Source organism: Nyctereutes procyonoides, unplaced genomic scaffold (assembly GCF_905146905.1).
Source record: "Nyctereutes procyonoides isolate TBG_1078 unplaced genomic scaffold, NYPRO_anot_genome, whole genome shotgun sequence".
In the NCBI taxonomy this organism is placed as follows: domain Eukaryota; kingdom Metazoa; phylum Chordata; class Mammalia; order Carnivora; family Canidae; genus Nyctereutes; species Nyctereutes procyonoides.
The window spans coordinates 6,566,137-6,578,170 of NW_026575032.1; the positions used below are offsets into that span (position 1 = coordinate 6,566,137).

The 12,034-nt window shown below is 37.6% G+C and overlaps 1 protein-coding gene across 6 annotated transcripts in view; it reads left to right on the forward strand.

Moving 5' to 3' along the window:
• Positions 1–12,034, forward strand: part of INTU (inturned planar cell polarity protein) — an 84,308-nt gene that overhangs the window by 14,050 nt on the left and 58,224 nt on the right. For all 6 annotated transcript variants that reach the window (XM_055317056.1, XM_055317057.1, XM_055317059.1 and 3 more), the window contains exon 2: positions 7,698–8,233. In XM_055317056.1, coding sequence (XP_055173031.1) covers positions 7,698–8,233 — 536 coding nt within the window. The remainder of the gene's footprint in view (positions 1–7,697; positions 8,234–12,034) is intronic.

Here is a 12,034-nt window from a genome sequence, read left to right on the forward strand (position 1 = left end):
TCCCTTTTTCTTTCTTTTTTTTTTCTTCTTCTATGGTCATCTCTTTTGCTTATTAAACTAGACCTCTGAGTGAAACCATATGGTATTTGCCTTTCTCTGACTGACTTATTTCACTTAGCATAATACTCTGTAGCTCCATCCACATCATTGCAAATGGTAAGATTTCATTCTTTTTTATGGCTGAATAATATTCTGCTATATACACATATGTATAATACACACACACGTACCACCTCTTTATCCATTCATCATTTAATGGACTCTGGGCTGCTTCCATATATTGGCTATTGTAAATAATGCTGCTATGAACATCAGGGTGCATGTATCCCTTTAAATCAATATTTTTGTATCCTTTGGGTAAATACCTAATAGTGCAATTGCTGGATCATAAGGTAGTTCTGTTTTTTAAAAATACTTTATTTAAACTCAATTTGCCAGCATATAGTATAATACCCAGTGTTCATTCTTTAGTGCCCATCACCTAGTCACCACATGCCCCCATTCTCCTCCCCTTCTGCAACCCTTTGTCTCCCAGAGTTAGGAGTCTCTCATGGCTTGTCTCCCTCTCTCATTTTTTCCCACTCAGTTTCCCTCCTTTCTCATAAGTCCCTTTCACTATTTCTTATATTCCCCATATGAGTGAAACCATATGATGATTGTCCTTCTCTGATTGACCTATTTCACTCAGCATAATACCCTCCAGTTCCACATTAAAGCAAATGGTAGTTATTCGTCCTTTCTGATGGCTGAGTAATAGTCTATTATATATATATATATATATATAGACCACATCTTCTTTATCCATTCATCTGTCAAAAAACATCGTAGCTCCTTCCACAGTTTGGCTATTGTGGACACTGCTGCTATGAACATTGGGGTACAGGTGCCCCTTTGTTTCACTATATCTGTATCTTTGGGGTAAACACCCAGTAGTGCAATTGCTGGGTCATAGAGTAGCTCTATTTTTAACTTCTTGAGGAACCTCTACACTGTTTTCCAGGGTGGCTGTACCAGCTTGCATTCCCACCAACAGTGCAAGAGGGTTCCCCTTGCTCCACATCCTTGCCAGTATTTGTTGTTTCCTGTCTTGTTAATTTTAGCCATTCTCACTGGTGTAAAGTGGCATCTCATTGTGGTTTTGATTTGTATTTACCTAATGGTAAGTGATATGGAACATTTTTTCATGTGTTTGTTGGCTGTGTGTAGGTCTTCTTTGGGAAGTATGTGTTCATGTCTTCTGCCCATTTCATGACTGGATCATTTGTTTCTTGGGTGTTGAGTTTGATAAGTTCTTTATAGATCTTGGATACTAGCCCTTTATCTGATATCATTTGCAAATATCTTCTCCCATTCTGTAGGGTTGTCTTTTAGTTTTGTTGATTATTTCTTTTGCTGTGCAGATACTTTTTATCTTCAAGTCTCAATAGTTCATTTTTGCTTTTGTTTCCCTTGCCTTCATAGATGTGTCTTGCAAGAAGTTGCTATGGTCAGGGTTAAAAAGTGTCCTGTGTTCTCCTCCAGGATTTTGATGGATTCTTGTCTCACATTTAGATCTTTCAACCATTTTGAGTTTATCTTTGTGTGTGGTATAAGAGAATGGTCCAGTTTTGTTCTGCCTGTGGCTGTCCAATTTTCCCAACACCATTTATTGAAAAAGCTGTCTTTTTTCCATTGGATATTCTTTCCTGCTTTGTCAAAGATAAGTTGACCATAGAGTTGAGGGCCCATTTCTGGATTCTCTATTCCGTTCTATTGATTTATGTATCTGTTTTGTGCCAGTACTGTCTTGATGATCATAGCTTTGTAATACAGCTTGAGGTTAAGCATTGTGATGCTCCCAGCTTTGGTTTTCTTTTTCAACATTCCCCTGGCTTCGGGGTCTTTTCTGGTTCCATACAAATCTTAGGATTATTTGTTCCAATTCTATGAAGAAAGTCCATGGTATTTTGATAGGGATTGCATTGAATGTGTAAATTGCTCTGGGAAGCACAAGCATTTTCACAATATTTTTTCTTTCAATCCATGAGCATGGGATGTTTTTCCATCTCTTTACATCTTCCTCGATTTCTTTTATAAGTGTTCTGTAACTTTTACAATATAGATCCTTTAATTCTTTGGTTAGGTTTATTCCTAGGTATCTTATGGTTTTGGATGCAATTGTAAATAGAATTGATTCCTTAATTTCTCTTTTTTCAGTTTCATTGTTAGTGGATAGAAATGCTGATTTCTGTGCATTGATTTTGTATCCTGCCACATTGCTGAATTGTTGTATGAGTTCTAGCAATCTTGGGGTGGAGTCTTTGGGGTTTTCTGTATACAGTATCATGTCATCTGTGAAGAGAGAGAGTTTGACTTCTTTGTCAATTTAAATGCCTTTTATTTCTTTTTGTTGTCTGATTACTAGGACTTCTGGTACTATCTTAAATGGCAGTGGTGAGAGTGGACACCCCTGTCGTGTTCCTGATCTTATGGGAAAGGCTCTCAGTTTTTCCCCATTGAGAATGATATTTGCTGTGGGCTTTTAATAAATGGCTTTTATGATATTGAGAAATGTTCACTCTATCCCTACAATTTGAAGAGTTTTAATCAGGAATGGGTTTTGTATTTTTTCAAATGCTTTCTCTGCATCTGATGAGAGGATCATATGATTCTTGTCTTTTCTGTTATTGATGTGATCTATCACATTGATTGTTTTATGAATGTTGAACCACCCTTGCATCCTGGGGATATATCCCACTTGGTTGTGGTGAATAGTCCTCATAATATACTGTTGGATCCTATTGGCTAGTATCTTGGTGAGAATTTTTACAGAGATATTGGTCTTTAATTCTTCTTTTTGATGGGTTCTTTCTAGTTTTGGTAGCTCTTATTTTTAACTTTTGAGGAACCTCCATATTTTTCCACAGTGGCTTACCCAGCTTCTGTTCCCATCAGCGGTGTAAGAGGATTTCCCTTTCTCTGCATCCTTGCTAACATCTTTGTTTCCTGTGTAGTTAATTTTAACCATTTTGACAGTTGTGCAGTAGTATTTCATTGTAGTTTTGATTTGTATTTCACTGATGATGAGTGATGTTGAGCATCTTTTCATGTGTCTGTTGGCCATCTGTACGTCATCTTTGATGAAATGTCTATTCATGTCTTCTGCCCATTTCTTAACTGGATTATTAGTTTTTTGGGTGTCGAGTTTGATAAGTTCTTTTTTTTTAAGATTTTATTTATTTATTCATGAAAGACACACACAGAGAGAGAGAGGCAGAGACACAGGCAGAGGGAGAAGCAGGATCCATGCAGGGAGCCTGACATGGGACTCGATCCTGGGTCTCCAGGATCATGCCTTGGGCTGAAGACGGCGCTAAACCGCTGAGCCACCCGGGCTGCCCTGATAAGTTCTAAATATATTTTGGATACTAATCCTTTATCAAATACATCATTTGCAAATATCTTCTCCTATTCCATAGGTTGCCTTTTAGTTTTGTTGATGGTTTCCTTTGCTGTGCAGAAGCTTTTTATTTTGATGTAGTCCCAATAGTTCATTTTTGCTTTTGTTTCTCTTGCTGAGCTCAGGGACCCTACCTAGAAAAAGTTACTATAGCCAATGTTAAGAGAAGTTACTACCTGTGTTCTCTTCTAGGATTTTTAAGGTTTCAGGTCTCACATTTATGTCTTTCATTCATTTTGACTTTATTTTTGTGTATGGTATAAGAAAGTGGTCCAGTTTCATTTTTCTTCATGTTCCTGTCCAGTTTTCCCAGCACCATTTGTTGAAGAGACTATTTTTTTTCTACTGGATATCTTTTCTGCTTTGTCAAAGATTAGTTGGCTTTATAGTTGTGAATCAATTTCTGGGTTTTCTATTCTATTCCATTTACCTACGTGTCTGTTTTTGTGCTAGTACCATACTGATTACTACAGCTTGTAATATAACTTGAAGTCTGGAATTGTGATGTCTCCAGCTTTCCTTTTTTTTTTTTTTCTTTTTACGATTTTTTTTATTTATTCATGAGCGAGAGGCAGAGATATAGGCAGAGGGAGAAGCAGGCTCTCCGTGAGGAGCCTGATGCAGGACTCTATCCTGGATCCTGACCTGAGCCAAAGGCAGACACTCAATCACTGAGCCACGCAGGTGCCCCTGTTTTTCTTTTTCTTTTTTTTTTTTTTTGTTTTTGTTTTTCTTTTTCAAGATTGCTTTGGCTATTCAGGGTCTTTTGTGGTTCCATACAAATTTTATTTTATTTTATTTATTTATTTTTTTTCCATACAAATTTTAGGATTGGTTATTCTAACTGTGAAGAATGCTGGTGGTAATTTGATAAGGATTACATTAAATGTGTAGATTGTTTTGGGTGGTAGTAGACATTTTAACAATATTTGTTCTTCCAATCCATGAGCATGGAATATTTTTCCATTTCTTTGTGTCATCTTTAATTTCTTTCATACATGTTTTATAGTTTTCAGAATACAGATCTTTTACCTCTTTGGTTAAGTTTATTTGTAGATATCTTATGATTTTGGGTATAATTATAAATGGGATTGATTCCTTAACTTCTCCTTCTGCTGCTTCATTATTTTAGAGAAATGCAACAGATTTCTGTATGTTGATTTTGTATTCTGCAACTTTATTGAATTGGTATATCAGTTGTAGCAGTTTTTTGGTTGAGTTTTGTGGATTTTCTCTACAGAGTATGATGTCGTCTGCAAATATTGAAGGCTTTACTTCTTCCTTGTTGGTTTGGATGTTGATTTTTATTTCTTTTTGTTGTCTGATTGCTGAGGCTTGGACTTCCTGTACTATGTTAAGTAACAGTGGTGAGAGTGGACATCCCTGTCTTGTTCCTGATTATAGAGGAAAGCTCTCAGTTTTTCCCCTTTGAGGATGACAGTAGCTGTGGGTTTTTTATATGTGGCTTTTATGATGTTGAGGTATGTTCCAGACTAGCTTTAGTTGTCCACATGGGCATGGAGACAGTCCTTCAAGGCCTCTGTTTATGCTGTTCCTTCTGCTTGGAGTTGTCTTTTCTCTTTCAGCTCCCCATATCCCCATCACCAACCACCTACTCTTTTAAAACTTACTTCTGTGTCTCCTCTACCAGAAATTCTCCCTGCCCTGATCCTCAATCCCAGGCTAAACTAGATGACCTCTGTCTTTCATTTACCATATGTATTGTTGTGAATTCTTTCTCACTTTCTCTTCTCCACTAGACAGGGGAAGGAACTGATGTTTTTTAATCATTACAATTCTAGTACTTTCCAAGTGCCCTGCACTGTTCATTTGCTCCATGATTGAATGCCCTGTGCCTGCTCCCTGCAAGCTGCAAATATCTTTAAGTCATAGCCAAAAAATGGTTTTCCATTCAAATTTTAAAGATTAAAAGAGTGAGATTATAAAGCAAATAATTTCATTCAGTGTTTAAACTGATACATATCTTCATATGTAATTATGTGTAATCATGATATGTACATTGTACCATTTTAAATCATGGTACATAGTTATCTAGATTGGAAATATTTAGATTCTTCAGAGTAAATACTAATTTCTGTGGGTACAGATAGATATGGTTGAAACATCTGATAAATGGTTAAAACCTGATGCTAAATGGTGCTAAAATAATGCCACAATTAGGAACCAATAAGTGCCAAAGAAATGTTAGTTTTATATATGGGGCTGGATATGCCTTTTTTAAAAAAAAAAAAAAAAAGATTTTATTTATCCATTCATAGAGACACACACAGAGAGAGAGAGGCAGAGGCACAGGCAGAGGGAGAAGCAGGCTCCACGCAGGGAGCCCGATGCGGGACTCGATCCAGGGTCACCTGGATCAAACCCCGGGCTGCAGGCGGTGCCAAACCACTGCACCACCGGGGCTGCCCTGGATATGCCTTTTTTTAAACCATTAATATATAGTTGAAAATTTCCAACCACAGATGAGATCAGTGGTTAGTTTCAGAGTTGAGTAATAGAGTAATACATTTTTTTAAAAGTAATTTTCACAACTTTTAGAGCGAAGTTGACTTTTTTTTAGAGAGTGATAGAGTGTGCACAGGTTTGGGTGGTAGAAGGGAGGAGCAGAGGAGAGGGAGAGAGAGAGACAATCTTAAGGAGGCTCCATCCCAATGCAAAAAGCCCAACAACTGGACAGAGTCCAACACGGGGTTGGATCTCACAACCCTGAGATCATGACCTGAGCCAAATTCAAGTGGTGGACGCTTAACCAACTGAGTCACCCAAGTGCTCCTAGAGAAATAGTTGGCTTTTAAGTTAAAAGAATAAGAGTTGCTAATAAATAGTGCAGAAAACAGAAATGTCTTTCTATTTGATGGAATGATTAGAACACAAATTACACCCTTTTACATCAGAATATTACAGCTGGTGTTTCTGAAATACTCTCTTTACATACTTTATTTTCCACTGTAACCAGTTTTATTTTAAAAATAGCAGTTTGAAAGGTAGTGTTCATTACATTGAACAGGCAGGGTTGAGTTTGTATTTAGGATTGCTACCTTAAGATAAGCATTTTGTTTTGTAATGCTGTTTCAGCCATTTTCATAGAAGTACTTTTGTTTTTATCAATGGCCTACTTCAGTTAAAAGTTTTTTTAACAATCACATGACAAATTATGTAATATGCGGTTTACTTTTCTTACTACAATTATTTATAAAAAACAAGTTTAATGGAAATTTTAAGCTGTAGAAGCGATCTTTATCAACTGTGATTATAAACTAGTTTTTAGCAAAGATTTTAGTTTATGGTGAGATGAATGTTTTGAAAATTTATCGTATAAACAAATTTATTAGAAACAGTAGGCTTTAGTTTTCATTTTAACATAAACATACTAAATAATTTCTATGCAAACAGGATGTTTTATTTATTTATTTATTTATTTTTTTAAATTTTTTTTCTTAATTTTTATTTATTTATGATAGTCACAGAGAGAGAGGCAGAGACATAGGCAGAGGGAGAAGCAGGCTCCATGCACCGGGAGCCCGACGTGGGATTCGATCCCGGGTCTCCAGGATCACGCCCTGGGCCAAAGGCAGGCGCTAAACCGCTGCGCCACCCAGGGATCCCAACAAACAGGATGTTTTTATGTCCAATTTCCAAATGGCTTATATCTGGATATAATTAAACAATCAACTATTAATGTAAATTATTGTCCAGTGAAATGGTGTAAAGTGAGCAATAACCTTACAAGGGCTGAATTAAAATGAAAAAAAAAATCTTAGGTTCTAGAAGGAGGCCATCTCCTTTTTTTTTCTTTTCTATCACTATGCTTTTTTTTTTTAAGATTTTATTTATTTATTCATGACAGACACAGAGAGAGAGAGAGAGAGAGAGAGGAAGAGGCAGAGACACAGGCAGAGGGAGAAGCAGGCTCCATGCAGGGAGCCTGACGTGGGACTCGATCCCAGGTCTCCAGGATCACACCCTGGGCTGAAGGTGGCACTGAACCGCTAAGCCACCTGGGCTGCCCTCACTATGCTTTTTTGATTCCCTCTCCTCCAACTCCATTTCTTCAAGACTCTTAAAAAGTGTTCTAGGAAATAATGTTGATGCTTACAGTAAATCAGAAATAGTGAGACTTTGAAAGAATCAAAGAATTTTCACCTCCTCCCACCTCCCTGCGTGCCCATGCCCAAAAGACATAACTATTTTTCTTATGTTTGGCTGCTATTCAGAATATCTTTTCTCTTTTTTATAGTGATGTTGAACCTGAATGGCTGGACAATGTGCAGAAAAATGGAGAATTATTTTATTTGGAATTGAGTGAAGATGAAGAAGAAAGCCTCCTTCCTGAGACTCCTACTGTGAACCATGTCCGGTTCAGTGAAAATGAAATTATAATTGAAGAAGATTACAAAGAAGGAAAAAAGTATGAACCTAAGCTGAAGCGGTTTACCAAAATTTTAAAAAGTAAAAGTCTTTTACCCAAGCGCTACAATAAAAAAAATAGCAATGACAATGAGCCAGTGTCCATTCTAAAGCATCAGTCCAACCCAAAAACAGGAGTTGTTGTCCAACAGCGGTATAAAGATGTGAATATTTATGTAAACCCCAAAAAGTTAACTGTAACCAAAGCCAAAGAGCAGCTCAAGCTTCTGGAAGTACTGGTTGGGATTATTCATCAGACCAAGTGGAGCTGGAAAAAAAGTGGGAAACAGGGCAGTGGAGAGAGACTTGTGGTCCATGGCCTGCTACCAGGAGGATCTGCTATGAAGAGTGGTCAGATATTAATTGGTAAGTGTTGCTGGTAAATATCAGTTCTTGTGTGCAGAGATTCATGATTAATGATGTTTTGTGAGACATGATCAAAACAGAATTCTATCCAAAGTCTCAACAGATTAAGGACTGCTTGGTGATATTTGGGACAATAGTGAAATTGTTAAGCATGGTGTACTTCAAGGAAGGCCATGGTGTTCTTAAATAAGGATTTTGGTGAGTTGAATATGCGTGTGCCTCGTTTAAGCCAAGGAATAGCTTAACTAATTTTTGAGTTTTGAATTATATAATTATATTTCATCTTGGTTATATTTGCTGACAAGAGAAAGAAAATAAGCTAATTTTACAATGATAATTTAGATTTGAATGACCTATATCCAACAGCATGATATAAAAATATGTAATTTATGAATAAAAATACTTTTAAATTGTATGTTTGCACTTGAGTACACTAAGTTCTTGGCGTGGTTTTAAGCTGTTTCATTTGGCATATTTAGCAACAGTGATGTTATACATAAATTTCCTTTTAAGGGTGCTTGTCATAAAACATTTCATCAATTTTAAGGGGAAAAAATCCAAAAGTCATTCTGAATATATATTGAGGTGAGCATTTTGTATTGCTAATACATTTTTAGCGTTGGATATAATGCTTGAGTCACAGCAACTTTATTACTTAGGTAAAGCTGATTTAGTCAAATGTGAAAATATATTGTTAATGAAACTTAAGTTATTAACAGATTTAAAAACTCATGGTCTTTTAAGTTGACTCAGCCTATAAGATTTAGATAAACTGGGACACCTGGGTGGCTCAGCGGTTGAGTGTCTGCCTTGGGCCCAGGGCGTGATCCTGGGGTCCCGGGATCGAGTCCCATATTGGGCTCCCTGCGGGAAGCCTGCTTCTCTCTCTGCCCGTGTCTCTGCCTCTCTCTCTGTGTGTCTCTCATGAATAAATAAATAAAATCTTTAAAAAAAAATTTAGATAAACTTTTATAGCTACTTTAGAAACATTTAAAAATATTTCTTAGTCTAAATTGCATTTGTTCATTGATTCAATGAAACTTTTGAACATTTGCCAAGTGTCAGGAATACAAAGATTAAGGATCCACTTACACTTCTTAAGAAGCTCATACTGTGATGGAAGAGATGGGTCAGAAAGAGGCAGACTGGGGCCTGGATGGCTCAGTCAGTTAAGCATCTGCCTTCGGCTCAGGTCATGATCTCAGAGTCCTGGGATAGAGCTCCACGTGGGGCTCTCTGCTCTGTGGGGAGCCTGCTTTTTCCCCTCCCTCTGCTGCTCCCCCTGCAGGTGCTTGCTCTCTCTCTGTCAAATAAATAAAATCTTTAAAAAAAAAAAAAAGAAGTAGGTAGACAGTTTCACATAGTATGATAAGTACAATGATAGGGGTTTACAAGGGCAAAATCACATAGGAAGGACATCTATGCAGTGGGTGTTCCAAATGGTTGCAACAAGATCTCCCTATTCCTTTCTTACAACGTCATGTTGATACTCCTTCCATGGAGAGTTAAGTTTTTGGGTCTTCCCCTCTCTACCCCTGTGGGCCTGGACTACAGCTTAACTAGTACTATGTGATTTCAGAGGTGGAATCATAAGAGGTGATGCAGCTTCTGCTTAGTATTCTTGGAGTCCAGTTGCCATTGTGTGAGCAAGGGTAGTCCACATGAAGAGGCCACGAGTAGTATTCCAGCTAATCACCCCAACTGAGGTCTCAGCCACCCTGCAGCATCAGTTACCACACATGAGTGAAGAAGCCTTCCAGATAATTCCAACCCCAACCACCATCTGACTGCAACTACATGAGGAACCCTGAGTGAGAATCTCCGCTAAGCCCAGTCAGCCCCAGAACCAAGAAGGATAATAGGTGGTGGTGGTTGTTTTAAATGCCTAAGTTTTGGGGGATCCCTGGGTGGCTTAGCGGTTTGGCGCCTGCCTTTGGCCCAGGGTGCGATCCTAGAGTCCCAAGATCGAGTCCCACGTTGGGCTCCCAGCATGGAGCCTGCTTCTCCCTCTGTCTGTGTCTCTGCCTCACTCTCTATGTCTATCATAAATAAATAAATCTTAAAAATAAATAAATAAATAAATAAATAAATAAATAAATAAATGCCTAAGTTTTGGGGTTATTTGTTATGCAGTAACAGATAGCTAATGCATGCTTACATTCTCTCAGGTGCTCAACTTCCTCTTTTGTAAAATGTCTCTAAGGTTTATTCTTTGTTCTTTCAGAGGGTGCCAGAATTCATGCTTATGAAATCTTGCCTGGTTGTTGCCAACCACCATAATTTTAGGATACCACAAGATGGGAAACGCCTATATTTATCTGGGGCCTCTGTTCAGGACCTAATTGAACTGATTTGTAGACAAATCTCTAAAATTCTTTTTGCCCATTTCTCTTGAACCCTAGTGGAGAGGTGGTTATGATCAGTGAATGTCCTATTCCATGTTTACTTTCCCCTGATCCTCACTCCAGTCTGCTGAATCCTCTAGGATACCATCTGTGTGGGAGGAAAGAGAATGAACTATAGAGAGGGAGAGACTACTATATAGTCCTGTTGATTATATTTAAAATAATTTAAAGATACACATGATGCTCAGAGTATACTTCTTGGCCTGAATGTAGTTACATAAATATGCATTTTTTGATAATTTACTGTTGTACTACTACAGTTTGTGCACTTTTCTGCATGTGTATTGAGTAGCAATAAAAAGGCAAAAAAATGAAGTTCATCATTTCAGTTTCATAATGGAAGAGTTTATGATTTACCAATATGTAGAAAAAATTGTCAGAATAAAATTATTATTTCATCCTTGATGCATAGCAAAAGGTTTGGTTGATAAATAAGCCCTCAAAAACAGTTATTGAATAAATGCACATACTATGTAGAAAAATATGGGAAAATGATTAGAAATAAATATAAATGCAGCAAAATGCTAGTAGAGTTGGATTTGTGTGGAGTCATTATAAATGTTTTTTTCTTTTTTCAGATGTTTAATTTTATGGTTATGTTGTATATTTTTAAAGTCACATACTTTGGGAATAAATAATGGACATTTATAATGTCATGGTGACTTTGATAATCCCACAGGATGGAATTCTCTCATTTGTTTCTTTCATAGTTTCATTTCACACTGAATTCTGTGGTTGAACTGTGAGGTAACCCCATATGCAGGAGGATCTTGAAAACTTTGTCCTGGTAATGCAGTATGCTGGGGTGACTTCTGCCATTGTCTTAGCTGGAGAATGACCCTCCTTTGACTAAAGTGTGTTGGCCAACACAGTGAGACTGGTGACTGTTTTCATTCTTTCCCTTTCATGACAGTAGAACTCATATTCTATTCTGATTCTTCTTTTGCTGGGATTCTGGGGGCTTTGCTGCATTTTCTGGTGCCATTTTTGCAGTTCTTTCTGCTGACTTAACTCCCTATTTTTTATTTCTGAGTTTTTCTTAAAGTTTGACCACTGAGGGACACCAGGGTGGCTCAGTCAGTTAAATATCTGACTTTTTATTTTGGCTCAGGTCATGATCTCAGGGTTGTGAGTTCAAGCCCCGTGTTGGGCTCCATGCTGGGTGTGGAGCCTGCTTGAGATTCTCTTTCTCCCTCTGCCCCTCCCTGCTCCTTCCCACCCCCATGCACGTGAACGCAGGTGCTCTCTCTCTTTCAAATAAATAAATCTTAAAAAAAAAAAGTTTGACAGCTGATTGCTCCTTGACTACAAAGTAGCCAGTCTGTATCCCTAAACCAAAGCAAATCCTCTTTTTACCTGCATCCTAGAAATTATGTATCACCTTGGTGATTTTTTT